General features: G+C 30.6%; 1 protein-coding gene across 1 annotated transcript in view; it reads left to right on the top strand.

Moving 5' to 3' along the window:
- Positions 1-12433: 12433 nt before the first annotated feature.
- LOC143075814 (von Willebrand factor D and EGF domain-containing protein-like) overlaps positions 12434-18717 on the top strand; it is a 47793-nt gene continuing 41509 nt past the window's right edge. The window contains exons 1-5 of the mRNA XM_076251371.1: positions 12434-12564; positions 12761-12929; positions 13374-13586; positions 15137-15249; positions 15738-16010. Coding sequence (XP_076107486.1) covers positions 12489-12564; positions 12761-12929; positions 13374-13586; positions 15137-15249; positions 15738-16010 — 844 coding nt within the window. The 5' untranslated portion in view covers positions 12434-12488. The remainder of the gene's footprint in view (positions 12565-12760; positions 12930-13373; positions 13587-15136; positions 15250-15737; positions 16011-18717) is intronic.

The following is an 18717-nucleotide window of genomic DNA, read 5'->3' as shown; positions in this document are numbered from 1 at the left end:
AGCACATGAAGGTATATTTTTTATTACATATTTGATTTAATGAGATAAAACATACCCTATATGCAAATTTTCATCAACTTGTAAATACAGGTTCAAAACTGTATCGTATGCCCTTAAGCCTGTCTTGTTATATTTTTTTTTTTTATCAAAATCATTTGGAATTTATGGAATAAATTATTATAAACTATTTTCAAGATCCTTGATAAATTTCGTTTTTTAGCGGCCATTCGATTTGGACAAATTATATAACTTTTCAAGCCTTAGCTCACACCAAAATGCAAGCCATAAAGGGTCCCAAAATGACTAGTGTTAAACCATTCAAACGGGAAAGACAACTGCATGTCTTATCTATATAAAACAACGAGAAACAAGAACTCTTATGAACCACATCAACAAACGACAACTACTGAACATCAGATTCCTGACTAAGGACATGTGCTAACAAATGCAGCGGTTTTAAACGTATAGCATTCACCATTATCTGAAACAATAGTGTAACTTCACAACATAGAAAGACAAGTTATGTGTAAATACACAGTTTCTGTTGTAATGGTTTAACACACGTCGACTTTAAAATAGAAATGATTGTTCCTATTCAAATCTAACGTTGCTATTTATTTGGAATGTAATAATACTCAGCACCTGTTGTAAATAATTAGAATACCTCAACTTCGAAATTAAAGACTTAGACCCGTTCAAATCTATTCGGTTGGAATGTACAAATACGTAGCTTCTGTCGTAGTTGCTCAACCTTCGTCAATCTTTGAAAAGTTAGAATTTTACCACAATGGTTACTTAACATTCGTCAACTTTGAAATTGAAGAATAATACTACTTCAAATCGAACAGGGCTATTAATTGTCTACATATATATAGTCTCCGTTGTTATAACTTAACTTTGTGGCATGTGAAATTTAATAATTATATCAGCTCCTTTCCCACATTAATATTATTTGGGAATGCATAGCTATGCAGTCCGAGTTGTAAATACTTAACCCGCGTCCTTTTTATCAGTAAACAAGCGTGGATAGGTTTTGTACTTAATGTCCAAGATAGTTTAAGTTAAATCCGAACAGACTTACTAGTATACTTACAATGAACACTGCCTTTTCCTGGATCCTGATATCAATATATTTAACGGGGAGCTTAGTTTCAAATTTTATGACAAAAGTGATGATTTTTCATTTCCTATAGTTAATTATCTATTTTGAGATGGTGACGTTCCCTTATCATTTCTTATGGTGTTTTTATATCTCCATCTGTTCGATTCGCTCGTGTATGTATCAACATATTTCATTTTAACAAAAGAAATCTCCGTATTACTGAAAAAATATTACACCAGGGTTTTAGATATCACAAACTAGTCGAAACATTTACTAAATTTATCATCGGTACAAGGACGTTTATCATAAATATAGATATTCATGCAGACATCTGATATGTTTAAGCATTTAACATCCAATCTTTTACATGTTTAATGATAATATATTATGCAAAACATCAAAATGTCGGAATTATCATGAAAAAACTATCCACACCTTTAAGTATTTGGTAGAAGTATCGATTATGTAGTTTAAGGAAAACCATAGGATAGTTCAATTCAAATTGATATGCAATTGTATAAAAACTTTTGAATTCTATTTTCATTAAATTTTATCAGTTCTGCATCTGTAGTGATAATTCGTTATTATCATTGACTGTTAAAATTTGCTTATTTTGATTGTTTAGCATGTTTAGAGAGACGAAATTACCATTGGGAAATTCAAACTCATAAGTCGACACGAACTAACATCGTTCTGAAGAAAAATGAAAATTGACCGAAAGAAACACAATACTAGAAGTAGTGCACAAAACGCAACACCGAAAACTAAAGACTGAGCAACATGAACCCCATAAAAAGCGGATGTGATCCTGGGTGCTCCAGAAGCATGAGCATATTCTGCTCCATATGTGGCACCCGTATTGTTACTCGTGTAAGTAAAATACGATGATAGATCTCATTCCGACGTCGCATTCGAGGTTAACAGAACAGGGTCGTCGTAACGACAATTTAAACATGCCCTTGTTGTCTATATACCATATAATGCATAATGGTTGACATAAAATACAATTTTCGAAGGGATTTTTTCAACATCATCACTTGGAACTCTTCATTTAATATCATCCTTGTGAGCAGCAACCCTCTATCCAGGAAATAATTAAAGGAAATGCAAACACTGGAATATCGTAAAAACTGGGAGACATATACTTCATATGTAGGTGCTGCTTCAATTTTTGCTGAAGAAAATGGAAAGCTAAAAAATCTGTTTTGTCGTAAAGTAATGTTTTCAAGCCACTTTCGTTGCTAATTTCTAGATTATTGTCAAGATATGAGGAAGACTTAACTGTATCTATTTTGTAATTCAATTTAGGTGTTATATATGCGTTGATAAAAGTCACAAAACTAAGAATTATAATATATGTAATTATCATCATTTCAACATTTGCATTTTTACTAACACCATTACATACAGACGAGATGTCTTGCATTATCAACAGTTTATTTACCGTTGAATCACAACAGTACCAGGTGAATTCAGTTCTATTGAGACAATTTGCATGAAACCATTTATGAATGCAAGCTTTTTTTCTTCGTGTGAAGTTGATGATGCATAACAGTCAGTTTCATTTGGCAAGTTTAGAAGGCAGTATGAGAATTATCTATTGTAGCCTGTTCATCCCTTTTTTAAACAACATTCAGGGAGATTACGCTATGGTTAAAAAGTCTATGTCTAAGTAAAATAAGGACTGTTGCTTCTGATTTCCTTGGATTTGAAACGTTCGTTGTTCATTGATCGCACTCCCAACATAGAGGTGATATTTGCATTTAGTTTATCATTGTAAAAAAAATCACTAAGAAGAATAAAACAGAAAAAAATAATATCAATTAGGAGAATGAAACAGAAAAAATAAAAACATACCGAGTAAAAGACATTCAAACATATGTGTTCTTACGTGAATCGTCAAACGTGAGCAAAATGTTTTGAAGCCAACATGTATCGGTATCCTACTTTGTGTATTGTATAATTATAAGGGATCGAATGAAATGCTACCGGCTTGTCTTGGAGAGTATGAATCTTTTCATCGGAGCAGATGCATTGTTTTTATAAATCTAGACGCTATTCAATTAACAATGATCCTAGTCTATCAGTCTGTTAGTTGTAGCCTTATCTCGTTTTAGTAAATCCGTGTTAATGAACGAACTGAAATAGTACCTTAATTGATAGAGTGTGAAGTTTTGATAAGGAAAATCATACAATTGCAATTTCTAAAAATGTTCATTAAAAGCTAAGCTATGTGAATAGCTGTACACTGTTGGATACATTGCTAATAAACAACGTAGATATACATTTCGTGTATGTGTTATAATAAGATTTATTTTGTGAAGAACCACACTGATACTATCAAAAGATATAATAATAGTGAATATAATATTATTAAAGAGCTGGACTTTTTAATCGACAATATATTTGTTTAGTTTGGAAAAAGCTCTGTCTAATGCGATGGTGAAGCGGAGTTTTTAATTGAGCAAGGGGAATAGTAATATAAAGTGTAAAACAATCAAGGTTTTTCAAAATTGCAGAGTTTGTGATCTGAGATTTAGCAGTAGATCTTTTGAATTTTTGAAAATCCACATCTGATTTGCACCACTGGATAAATGAATCTCATCACAATGTGTTGAATGCCCTCTTTTACTGTAGAAAGAATAGAAATCAACATTTAAAAAAAAATGTTTAGTTAGACTTCCTGATAATCCAGTTATGTATCGTTCTTTATACGGAGTTTTACAAATTTTTGCTATTTAGTATAATATCGGTATATATTTTCGTTTTCTTTAATATGAAAGGAGGACAAATATTTGATTTTGTAAAGGGTGTTTGAGAATATGCATGATTACATTTTTTGTACAAGTTGTGCTGTTTATTCCAAGGTCTTTTGATAGGCATTGCAAATAATGGTTGTTACATACAAAGATAATATTATTGGAGGTTGTGTCTGCTGAAACAACGACAAATTGTCATGCAAAGAGGATTGGGCATCATTGAATTCTGATCAAATTGATAACGGTAAATCTGAATAATCGAATTTTTGTTTGCTAAGCATATAATTACCTCATTTGATCCTTCGGTTATTGTCGTTTTTCCCCAATATTTATTTATTCAAATTTAAAAATTTTATTTTCATTATTTAGAGGCCTACGTAAGTGTTTATTCCATATTCATTCCGAGTTTTATAGCATATTTAGATTTCTCTCTTTCTAATTGTGTTAGTTGTTTTTAATAGTCGTAGATGTACACATTATGTTAAAATAGAACGATTTTGGAAAATTGCAAATTACAGTTAAGAAATCAATATTTATATAAAGAAAATTAGTTTTCTTTTTTTCTTCAAAAAGCAAACTTTATATCATGTTTCTCGGAAGATTTTATATCTTAATTATAATAGAAAACATACCTCCAATGATAGTTATTTTGATAAAATATTAACGTTAATTGATAACTCCACTCTAGTAATTGTACTGTACAATACATTGTTCTTAAACAATTTTTAACAATGCTTGATTGATCATTTCTTTCACACTATACACAACGTATCAGTGGCCATACAGGTAATACTAATTTATAGAGTAATTATGTAGATGACCCGACATCATATTGTATTAATCTTCCATCCAGCACGAACGCCAACTCAATAAGCAAGAGTTTAGGTACTTGTGCTTTTGTTTTAATGATCGAATGGAAATGATTATGAAGCAAATATGCCAACCCTACCTGTTTTTAATTTTGAAATACATTTTGTTAACATTTCATACAACTGCGATGCCATTGTATTAAAGGGGCACTAGCTGTCAAATTCATGGTCACCGATTTGACTCAAATTTTCATACTTGATTTATAACAATGTAAAATATTCATCCAAACTCTCAAAAGTCTAGAATAAACAGTTTACAGAGCATGGGGTAGATAATATATAGGTTGGTTTCGTTTGTATTTAAGTCCAGACGCCATCTAATTAACTATGGATTTGACCTCAGATGACCATATAAGCGATGTAAACATAAATAAAGATTATGAATAGATTAAAATAACACATGCAATTGGATTTTTATAGGTCTATTTGATTTAATTTTATAGATTAAAAATAGATGTTTCTCATTGTTTTTAACCGTATAAGAATGATTGTATGTGCATCGAATTAGTAATCAAATGATTTACCATAGTTTCACTTCCATTGTTGACATTCTTATCTTTAAATAACCAGTACACGTACAATGCATGCGTTGTCAATCTCTAGCTAGGGGTTAAATTAAAGTTCACATGAATACGGATTTAAAGAGGTCGACTCATTCACTTGCAAGTGAAATAACTAATTATCAATGTTTCTTGGCGTAATTTGACAAAATTGAACCTTTTTGGCTGCCAAAAGCGAATTGTTATTTCACTATTTCACTTTCATTATTGATTCAACAAAAAAACAAAAAAACTTTAGATTTTTTATATATTTCGTAGCTAGTGCCCCTTTAAATCCCAACTAAACAGGCGTCACTCCTTATGTACTTTTCGAGTAAATATTAGCTTTTATGACACTAATATATGCGTTTATTAAACAAATATTGATTTGGTAAAGAGAAGTAATCTAAATAATGTGTTCACGAAAACTATAATTGCATTACCCTTTGTATAAAAAACTGTAATAACAACCGATTCACACCATATTTGAGCTTAGAAAAAAACTGCCTCATATATTTGTTTAAGGTAATATTATGATTAAAGCATATGATACTGTGCTAACATCTTCATTTTCTTATATATTGATACAATTGAAAATCGAAATAGAGAATATAGAGAATATGTCAAATAGACAACGACTCGACCAAAGAGCAGAAAATAGCCAAAGGCTACCAATGAACTTTAACACAGAGAGAAAATCCTTCTTGAGAGGTGAACTGCAGCTATGAAAATATATACTAGTTCAAGTAAACTGGTTTATCGCACTCTTTCCATGATAATTAATCACAAAAACCGAGTCCATATGAATGTAATAAATAAAATTAAAACTTACTGGTGCTACAATGGCAGGCGATTCATTTAATAAATTTAATTTTTGTAGTTTTGTTGATACAGTCGTTTTTTTTTTTTTTGTCTAGTTTAAAAATAAAAGAAATAGGTGTATACCAATACAAAAGTCACAAATGTACTAAGCAAAAACAAATCCGTTACACAAACAACAAATGAGAGAAACACATCAACTACAATTATTAGACAAAAAACAACGGATCAACAGAATCACTAATTTGTAACAAAAACAAACGCCAACATATATGCAACGCACTATCGGGTAATAACTTTCCTTTGCCAAACTTGGTTCAGGATATTTTTATTTTAAAAATGGCGGATTGAAACTTGTTTTATAGCTAACATGGTTACCTATGCTTGAACACCGATAAAAAAAAAGGATGAAAAATGTGATTGGTGAAATTCCATTGATGTGTATTGTCTTACATGCAATGAAGTGTTATGTGAAATGTTCTGGACAGGATAAAACTTAACTCGTGCCAAGTATTTCTTTATTTGAAACAAAGATAAACTTTGCAGGAGTTTTTTTATAATATTAAATTGAACAAAAATTAATAGAAGAGAATCAATGGTGAAATCACAACTTCTACAAAATCCATCGCTTAAGTTAGATGGGGTGTCTGAATTATAATAAGCCAAAATGTAGTTTATATCATGCTTTTTTAAGATAAGATAATAAAAGGAATAGGTCACGGGGCTTATGTCACGCTACACGGTTTTCAAAATTGACAGATTTTGTATAGATTATGCCGAGAAAACCCAATTTTCGGCAATAAGGCGTAAACTACACCAGAGAATTTTGAGAAGATAGCTTCAATAGTATGCTTTCAGTTAAAAAAAGATAAAATGAGGTCACTGGACCCGTTTTCTTGCTACTTCGTAAAATAGGTAAATTCCTAACACATTATTTTGCAAAATTACCTTAATCTGAATTATATGCCCTTGTATTTGAATTGGCACCAGTTATGTGGCAAAGTTGGAAAAAAGTTTTCTGTTTTTTGTTAAATACAACCATAAATATGATAAAACATATCATTTTCTATATTGAAGTGAAAGTTCTTACTCATGAGTTAAATACTACTCTAAAATTTTGCTCATTCTATTAAAGACCTACACCTTGTTTTCTGGTATTTCTAAATCCAATATGGAGGAAGACATCCTATCTACCTTAATAGAAACCTTTAAAAGGTTTTTCGTACCCAAATAGAATCAAACAAAAGTAGGGCAAACCATTGGTGCTATATGTAAAAAAAAACCGTTTTCTTGATTTCTATCTCGTTTCTTTTACGTTTTTATGTCTAACGAGAGATAATCAAGCTTAAAACATTAAACGTGTTGTTTATTCTCCGTAGATCAAAGTGTGTTGTTGTATGTCATACGATTACTTTCAAATAGAGATAAGAAGGTTCTATTCATAGAAAATTATATAAAACAATCAATCGATACATTCTAACCCCTGTTGAACTTGAAAAAAATACACATTGGTAGTCTATTGGGTAGTTACCTTTGTTGATTGACTATTGTATGTAACGTACAATCGTTCGAAAATAAAACATGTTTGCCCATAACGTTATTGTGAAATAAATTTTAAAAAGGAGATTTAGTCTGTAAGAGTATAATAAAAAAAAAAAAACAAGCCGCAGATTATATTCAAAAAGGGGAAGTCTGTTAACTTAATTAACCACACATGCATATTTTATATCAATCCTAATAGAATTTGACCTTCTATCTATTTGAACTTAGCTCTGTGCGTTCGCCATGAAAACATATATTGAGATATATAACCCAAGAAGATACTTGTTATGTTAACATAAATAAAAAAATCTAAGTGCATTGAAGAATCTGTCCCTTGGCGCCATTTTTAAAGTATTAATAGTGCCACACAATAACAAAGCGCAGTTTTATAGAAATATGTCAAATGCCGTCCAAAATAATCTACTTTAAAAGCAACAATGACGGGTGCCACATGTGAAGCCATCTATTAAGCAGGATCTGCTTACCCTTCCGGAGCACCTGAGATCACCCCTATTTTTTTGTGGGGTTTGTGTTGCTTATTCTTCAGTTTTTTTATGTTGTGTCATGTGTACTATTGTTTGTCTGTTTGTCTTTTTCAGTTTTATCCATGGCGTTGTCAGTTTATTTTCGATTTATGAGTTTGAATGTCCCTCTGGTATCTTTAGTCCCTCTTTTATTTTTATGAATATAAATAAGAGAACATTTTAATCAAACTTTGTAGCCAAACTGTTTATAAATGTATGTTATAATTAACATTTGCTGATCATCTGCTATAGTATGATTAATGGGATTATTACAATAATGGACGTTTTCACTTTGTGTTTTTAAGAGTATGTCAAAAAGACAAATTTCAAAATTCCTTTATATGTGTTTTTATATTTTTTTGGTGACTTCGTTGTCCCTTTGTTCTGCAATTATATCATGGCTTGTGTATTGTATTGTTCAATATCAAACGTTTATTATCTACAGGGTAGATAAAAATATTAACATAATGATACAACTAACCTCTGTTCTCTTTTAGTAAGTCTGTTAGTTATTCATTTCGGATATTTTGAAAGAAAAGAAATCCAAGTAAAGCCAATCCATATAAATGCTTCAGTAGTACATTGCTGTTCAAAAGTCAAAAAATCAGGAAAACTGAGGGAAACATATCATCTATTACAGGAAAACAACAAGACAGCAGAACACTATAGTGCCAAAGAAATAAAAACGACAATGCAATATACATTTTTGTTGTACTTAGAAACGAACTTGTCGATAGCAACTGCCTTATTCCTGATTTGGAACCGGACATTTATTAGAAATAATGATTGGTTGAACCTGAGTTTGAAGCTATCCCAATCTCCCGCTTCAATGCAATGTTAAATCTACCACTGAAGAGACAACATAACATGACGGGAATAAAGCATGTAAAGTTAAAATAAATGCAAGAATACCCAATACAGAAAAAAACATAAATAAATAATATAATGGTACAAATCGAAATGTTACGCTTGAAATTCGTTTGAAATAATATTTTAAAACAAAATAATCAAAAGATAACAAAAATGAAATAAACTAATGCATCGTATTGACTTTCTATGTAGCTTCGAGACACACATACTATCCCATATTGTGTTTGAGGTTTGTGTCAGTCTTTTATATATAAAACAGAGGTCTGCTATGAAACATGTTGATAACCTGGATAGAAATTTAGTAGAAATTATAATTAACAAGGAATAATGAATCAATATTTGTAAACACAGTTTATCCACATTCCACATTTAGACAAAGCAGTCCTAATTGAAGCAGTTGTTCCATTTACAAAATATTATATAAGATTTAATAGTAGTTTAACAGTAATTTTATAATAGCAACAAGAATGTTCAATGTTTTAAATTTTATAATTTATTCTTGATTACTGTTGAACATTAATCCAAACAACCGCCTCGAACGCATTGAATCATATATGTCGTATTCCTGAATTGGACAGGCGTTTTCTTAAGTAGACAAAATGGTGAATTAAACCTGGTTTGATAGCTAGGCAAACCACTCATGTGTATGCCATTTGCATAGTTACTTCTATATTTGCTATCTTTTAACCTGTATATAACTGTGTATGGCCATTTCAATTTGATGGGAGTAAAAATAATTCGAGACCATACCAGAAGCGAAACTCACGATCACACAACCAGGAGAAAGGTGAATACAAATTAAAAAAAAAATAATCGTAGAAGAAAAACAACACTATTTAAAGGATTCTTCAAAACGCATGTTTGTGATATAGATATGCCTTAGCAAACAGTCATCTATTCAAAGTAAATTATATTCTTTTCTTTACTATAGACATTATACTAAAATATGAATTGATAGAAATCAGTACTTGTCAAATAGTCAGTGTTAACCCTTTGTGTAAAGTTTTATTTCTCCTTGACCGGTTGAATTGCAATAGTTTTTATAACAATACATACTTATAAATAAGGTAGGTTATCACGTACAAAGCACACGTTCGTTTTTAAATACGAATGTATTCTCCATAGAAGACATTTAGAGCAAAACGCTTCCGTAATATTATACATGTCAAAATTAAAAGTGGTCGATTTATATGTCATTTCTATTTCTAAATAATAATAATGATAATATATTTTAAAAGAAAACCAATGACAGTTAAATGATTTAAATTTTCCTAACTGAACATATTGAAATAACAACAGTTAAAATTGAACAACACTAGGTATATGTCAATTAATACAAATCAGTTATAGGGAAAAACTGTTGCTTCAATCAGATTTTTTTATTTGTCAGAATTATGAGACAAAACACATTATCTAATATTGTGCTATCTTCCTTAGTGGTGTGAGAAAAATATTTATCACCACTGTTGATATATCTGTTTTCAGGATATGATTGGTCGAAATTTAATTATGACATTACATTTTCTTGATTTCATCTAAATATCCTATTGTTACCCCTATTTAAAGGCGACCATGTCTGATGACGTCATATTAAACGAAGAAAACTTTCTGAAAGTATTTAAAAAAAGAAAGATAAAAATCGTTATATATTACGACAGTTCTTGAATCTCAACAGTTACATTTTCATTTTTTTAAACAACTCGCGAGTCTTTCGCTTTAAAATTTTAAAACTATTACGACACCGAGTGGAGAAATATCGTTACGTACTTATTGCAGTGATTGAATCTATATTTACATAGAGTATGATCTAAAGAGCTAAATGGCAAAAATGCTCTCCCAGATTATGAAATGAAAAAAGACCTGAAGTAATTTACGGCATCAATGTTTAAAAACAATACCATTAGGGAAATAACATATCCCAATTTTTACAGAAAGTGTTACGAAACATAACTCAAACACAAAAGACATGACAGCACAAAACTCAGCACAAGACTTAAGACATGACTATAAACATTTAACAAAATCAAGAAAGCAGTACGAATAATAAAGCATGCAGACAAAAAGTTATCCGAGAACAATAATAAAGATATAAGGTATTTTGTGATAACTTAAAATTAGATTTGAATTATGTAAAATCTTTTGTAACAAAATGAACTTTGGCAAAATTCTTATTTATTATTGCTACATATAGACAAATCCTGTGAGGCCTTTACAATCAAGATTTATTTTTAAACATTTTTTAAGCCGGTACCCAACACCTTCACTTAAATTATTTTGGCTCGTTTAATTTTCATAACATTTTGACAAAGTATTTATTTAGACCCTTTGACAAAAATATAAAGATTTCAAAAAAATTTGAACCAACCAATTCATCAGAAAAATTACACTGGTTATATAGCAGTTTGACAAACACTTATTTTGATCATTGAGAAGCTTAATATTTCATTAATATTTCATTAACTACACAACGTTATTAAAACCTTAAGCTGATTTCACAGAGTTATCTCCCTGTAGTGTTAGGTACAACCTTTAACAATCGATCGTGCTTCGCACATCATTGAAAAGATACATACGCCAATGATGAAATAATATAAAACCATGAATGTAAGACCTAACTGATTCAAAATCAAATTTTGTTTTTCTTTAAAATGTGATATTTTTTCTTTTTAAGTCTGAAACAGAAAAAGTCGCGTATATTACTTAAAAATTTACAATGCATAGAATCAAATATTTTACTTATCATAGAATAGTTCGATACCTATCGTCACTATTTCTTAATGAATCATATACTCTATTTCAAATATAATTAAAAGAATAGCTGTATCGGGAATTATATTTCAGTCACAAAATGAATATGCGACAATTGATACATATAAAAAAGAAGATGTGGTATAATTTCCAATGAGACAACTCTCAACAAATGACCAAAATGACACAGAAATATACAACTATAGGTCACCGTCCGGCCTTCACAAAGCCCATGCCACATAGTCAGATATGAAAGGCTCCCGACAGGACAATGTAAAACGATTCAAACGAGAAAACTTACAGCCTCATTTATGTAAAAAAAAAATAAAGAAAAGAAAATATGTAACTGAAGAACCCGTTGTCGTGTTTTATCATTTTCAATGATATTCTTATAACATGTATAAGATCACGATCAAAAGTATTGCACACAAATTATATGTAGATTGTTTCTTGGTATAAATTAAATTCAAAACTTAAACTGATATATCTAGACTTGCTAAACTTTCTTGTTTTGTTCATTTTGTTTTATTTAACAATAGCAAAATATCTACTTGTGTGTGTCAATAGGAATAATTAGACCAAGAACATTCGAAATATGTCATTGGTTTGTTTAAGAACATAACAGAATATTATATTGATATCGATATATCTATAAGTATATGTAATGTCAAAACAGTCAACTCAAGTTTCATATAATATAGTTTTTGTTTAACAAAATGTTGTCCATTAATGTGTATTCTTTTCTAATTTTGATGTACATTTGTTTCTTTTCAAAAGGATTAGCAGATAATGGTAAGTATCAATAGATTGTAATAACAAATGTTAAATGGATATGATAAAAAGTGTTCATCTTGTTTGTTTGTGATTAACAACTATTTATAATTATAATTTAATTGATTATAATTCTGATAGTTGTATTGCAGCTTTGTGTATTTTTGATCAACTACTGGAAAATGTTTTAAGTATTCTCTTTTTTTTTTTTATATAGATAACACGTTATTGCTTATATCGGATGCACACACTATTAGTATAATTGACACATCTACCTTGAAAGAGACTATTGTTGCAGAAGGAAATGCATATGTCTTATATTTAGACTTCCATTACAGAAAAGGGTTAATATTTTGGTCTGATAATTCTGCAGGAACTATATCCAGGTATGTTATTATTCAAAATTTAACTGAGGAGAGATACAGAGACAGAGAGAGCTATACAGAGACATACAGTAAAATATTTTTTAAAGGACGTCGAGAGTTCAATTGAGAATCAAGAAATAATTTTAAAAAAAATGTCAAAAACTTTTCTTTGAATGCGTCAATAGTTGTCAAAGGTACCAGGATTATAATATAGAACGCAAGACGCGCGTTTCGTCTACATAAGACGCAAGGCTTTTTTTAGTGCTGAACCGTTTTATTAATAATGATATGACTAAACCTCGGAGAGATTCTGGGCCTTGCAGCTATTTTCCTGATTTTCATTTTTGTAACACATATTGTACTGTCTATAATGGTGATGGTACATACAAATGTATGAATTCCTTTCGATACAGTAACAATTGATTACATCAATATTAATAATTACACTATCATCTTTTTCTGTAGAATAAGATACCCTTCTAATAAAAGTACCACTGCAGAAGTAATCATTCACAGTCAAACTCCTGCAGGAGTTGCAGTAGATACAGCTAACGACTTTTTATATTGGGCAGATATTCGTTTACATACAATATCAAGATCAAATCTAGATGGATCAAACACTGTACTCCTTGTTTCTACAAATAGTCCAGAAGATATAGAACTGGATATCGCGAATGGGTAACAGTATAAAATAACATTTAACATGCTTCACAGTTTTTATAATGCATTTTTGACAATTTCTAATATTAATATTAAGTAAACCTTGATATATCTGAAAAATAAAAATGATAAACAATAGATATAAATATACAACTGAAAGGGGGTAAAATAGGTTTTTAGAGTTCTGCTAAAATGGGTCCATGTACCGCTTACACAAGCCGCGTTCAATTATCTGCTTTATCATGTTTATATCATTTACTTATGGCTTAATCTTGACCATTCAATTAATTTGTTTCTTTCGAACGTTTGTTTTTTTTTCAAATTTTGAACATCGTCTACGTACAAGATCACATTTAGTTGCAGTGATGAAGTCCTTTCTAGATTAGAGATAAACAATAAACAAGAGAGTTGACCGTCAATGGTCCGAAATATTTATTTCCCAGACAAATCACATTAAAGAACACGAGGGTGCAGGTAAATACATAATCGCATCCCAGACTTACGAGAACTGGACACTTTATCTGCAGGGATAAGAGCTGATTTATCACTTTTTGAGACGCATATTTAAAATGTACTACATATACTTATCACACTGGTATTTATCCCTTTTTAGCAAACCACAGGTTGTAGATTCTGTCTAAGATAAAAATGTCAGTTTTCCAACAGACAATGTTATATTCAAAATTATTACTTGAAATTACTAAACCCACTAGCGACAAATTCTTACAGTTAACGATCATTTGTAATTCTAAATATGTGCTATAATAAACCAAGTTTAACGCACCTTCAAAAGATGCCTGTATCAAGACAATAACATGATATTTGTTTTTATTGATACCAAGTGTGTGTTTCGTTTGGAGTTCATGCGTCTGTGTTAATCAATGTTATTGATTTTTCTCCTTCCCGATCTCTGAGATTTGAAGAATGCTAAATTTCTCATAATTAGATTTACCCGTACATTTATATCTTTTATGTTTGCGTTCTACAATCATATGTATATCATTCTTATAGCATGACTATGACTTATCCTCTACCTTTGTTCGTATAAAGATATACTGCTCGATATTGATTTTTCAGACAAAAGATGTACTAAATACACATTTGCCGAGACTTACACAATGTTACATCGACTGACTATTTCCGTCTTTTGTGTTTACACTATAAAGACTATATCAACAATATTTCGATTAAGAATTTAAACAAAACGCTATAAATTTCATGCGTTATAAGCACTTTTTGAAATTGTTCACAAGGAACCATCACAGCCGAATATTCAAAAGCAAAGGACGTATAAGAGCCGATACAGTAAGAAAACTATATGAACATAAAGTACACAAACATAGCCAAATTTCACGGACTTAATAATTTTATGGTAAATTTTGCCTGAGTGAGTTAAAAAAACTTAGTTTCTTTATAATTTAAACATTTATAAACAGACAATTTGAGAATGGTTTGTTATAAATCATGTCAGTTCGGATGTATTGTTTACTAAGCTGAAAACACCCTAGGGGAGAGACTGGTTTAACTTTAAACAATACATATGTTAATTGGTTTTATTTTTAAAACAGGTGGATATATTATACATTCAACGGTTATAATGCAATAGGCAAAAGCAGAGTGGATGGAAGTGAAATACAGACGATCGTAGACAATATTGGTACAACTCAAAATTTGGCATTGGGTACATAAATATATTATACTATAATGACATTTACTCACTACACTCGACAACATGTTATTGAGTTCAAATATTTAAGTTGCTTCATTCTCCAAGCCAACACCAAGATAAGTAGAGAACTCGTATATTGTATTTCAACCGTTTTAATTCATACATGAAGTCACAATAAAATACTAATAATACAATTTATAAATGTGAATAAATCAATTGAAGGAATATTAAAACATGTAAAACGTTATCTGTTTTTTAAATTAATAAATTTACTAATTGTTGCAAACAACTTTGTTTACTTTTATTAGTTATTGTTATATTATTTCCATTGGAACACATATATAAAAAATAATTATTGTTCCTTGCGGAATAAATGGTATATAGTATTAGTTCAGGAACAGCTTTTATGACAATGTTTAAAACAAAGATTCAAGGGGAACTTTACAAAACGCAGTAAGGCGGAACAAATATACATTGACATTTTAAAAACTTTATTTCAGACTTTTATGAAGATCGAATATATTGGACAGAAAATGGTAATCGCATAGTAAGATCAGCATTTTTCGATGGATCTGATTCTAAAATAATAATAGATGGCATATCTGATGGTTATCCATTCGGAATAGCAACCACTCAGAGTAACGTTTACTTTTCTACTTGGAACAAGGGAGAATTATTTCAACTTTTTAAGAACAATGCATCAGCTAGTAATCGTCTGATCTATACAACTGGAACGGCGAGCCTTATGAGTATCAAAATCTTCCAATCAACAGGTAAATATAACTGAAAATATATTTTCTTCCTTTGTAATTTATTACTGAATATACATTTATCATTGTTTTGTCTTATTTTTGCAAACAAATCAAGATATAATTAATTTATATGTTTCTATTTATGAGCGAATTATATAACTATATTGCCCAGTGAAAGCAATTTTTTACAGAAGTCAAGGTTTACCACAATCACTTGACACATATTCAAATTGAGAAAAAAAAAGAATGAACCTATTACTGAAAAACTGGATATAAACTTTGTAATGAACTCTATTTAGGTAATTGGTACACAAATTAATTAACCAATGTGGAACAAGAATTGTCATGTAGAATTGAACAGCGCCTTATCGATTGAAAAATACATTTTCAAATCATGTTTAGTCTTTAAATTATTATCAGACTTATTCAATACCCAATATCCGGTAAATTTAGTTGTGTTCAAATCAATGTACGTGTACCATGTGTACTGTCATTGTAATGTACACGTACAAAGGAAAAACCGTTTGTATTCTCCTTAAAGGTATCAAATAGTACTAGAAAGACTACAAATGACATGTCTAAATTGCGCTGAATTAACTACAAGAAAGAAAAAAAAAATATGAATAAGACTTTACGTTTTTATGAAAAATGGTTAATTTGCTGCAGTTGATTAGTTGATTAGTCTAAACAATTGATAGAAAAAAATGTTCAGTCTTTCAATGTGGATAAGATGGAAATGGCCATGAAACATAAAATTGTATAAGCGTAGTCATTTTTCTTGTTTTTATTAAAAAAAAGTAAAGTTTTATTATATTACTAGCAATTTTATTTGAAATCAAACCAAACCGTTTTATAACTCGATATTCTCTTCTAGTGAAAGTTTGAAACCTAAACCCAAACGGTTTTTAAAACATACTATAGAACAAATCCAAAATGTAAATACTACATTAGTCCGTGTACCTTACTATTCATACGTATATGATACAATAAGTCTATTTTGGGGCAATGAGAAAAGCAAAATGATATAGTCTTTGGAACCTGTATTTTAATAGCCCCACACATAGAAAAAAGTTAGTGGCTTTGAACTAGCTGTCAGTTAACTACAAGAACTCTCATATCTGTATCTAGTGTCTTTTTGTTGTTAGGATGTACAAGTACTCAGCCACGTCTACTTGTATGTTTGTCCATCTGATGAGTTAAGCATATTTCAACTGATTTTTATAGTTCGTTCTTATTTTGTCTTGTTATATGATGTACTGTTTCACATTGCCATAAAAGCGGGAGGTTTGGCATGCCACAAAACCAGGTTCAACCAATTCAGGAAAATGGCCATTGTTGTATTATAGTTCGTTTCATTGTGCTACATTTTAATGTTGTGTTTCTGTTGTGTCGTAATTCTCCTCTTATATTTGATGCGTTTCCCTTAGTTTTAGTGTGTAATCCGGATTTGTTTTATTTCTCAATCGATTCATGATTTTCGAACAGTGTAAAACTACTGTTGCCTTTATATATCACTGTCCCAGGTTAGGGGAGGGTTGGGATCCCGCTAACATGTATCACTCCGCCACACCTATTTCTTACATTGAGGATCCTAAAACAGTTATCTGTAATTCAAAACATTGATTAACTATTCCAATTAAAATTATCCCATGGGACAAAATTTTAAAATGCTAATTCTTATTACATTTTTTTATTTATATAAAGAACAGATTAGTAAAGTATAAGTTTTATATATGATCTATCATTTTTTTTTAAACCGGAAGCCTGTTTTCTTACTTTGGATATTCTTTGAATGACTTATAAATCAGAAAACAACAGGGGAAAGGGGCAGGGAGAACATTCAAATTATAATAATATGACAATTCTTATTGATAAACATTAGTGTTTGTCAAACTGCTATATACCCAGTGAAATTTTTCCGATGAAGTTTGTGGTTTAATTTAATTGATTTTTTTAAAATATTTTATCAAAGGATAAATTTAAATATTTTGTGAATATTTAATGAAAATTAAACGATCCAAATTAGTTTAAGTCAAGGTGTAAAGTACCACCTTAATTGGCAAAAGTCGGTGCATTAAGCCCCGGTCACAACAGATCGTACGATGTTTTGTCGTAAAAGATTTTTTAAATAGTTGTCCTGGCACTGTCGTGCAAAATGTCGAAATAATATTTCAAGTGGTCACATCAGCTACGACATGTCCATGATGATTCCACGATGGGAAAACAACAGAAAAAAATGTTATTGTACTGTCGTGGGTTTGTCGCAAGTTGGTCGTGATACAGTGGTACGACAATCATGAGTTGTTTTGGGCTATGTTTTTAGGTTTTCATGTCATGGAATGCGTGTGTTATTGTCGTGTCACTATCGTACGACTGTCGCAAAACAGTCGTGGGTCACTCGCGCGTTTGATTCCAAACTACAAGTATGTAGAAGACCCGATATATTGGGTTAGTGATGTGAGGAGCGACTCTCAGCAAAAGTTCTTGAAACATGCCAGGCTCCATCCGCATCCAACGAGTCCAACGAAATCACCGGCAAATTCCCGCTTCAACTCTTGCATCAGTGTACTATACTGCCCAAACATCAGGCGCAGTTCGATCCATGGCTTAACCCACCAATGTCGGGCGTTTCGCTGGTTCCTATGCTGATCATGTGCTCGAATCAACGCTAACAGGCTAGGACCATATTTTGCTCTTGTTGGATTCCGGCAAGGTGACTAATAGGGCC

The sequence above is a fragment of the Mytilus galloprovincialis genome, chromosome 5 (genome assembly GCF_965363235.1).
Source record: "Mytilus galloprovincialis chromosome 5, xbMytGall1.hap1.1, whole genome shotgun sequence".
Lineage (NCBI taxonomy): Eukaryota > Metazoa > Mollusca > Bivalvia > Mytilida > Mytilidae > Mytilus > Mytilus galloprovincialis.
This window is presented reverse-complemented; position numbering and strand designations above follow the sequence as displayed.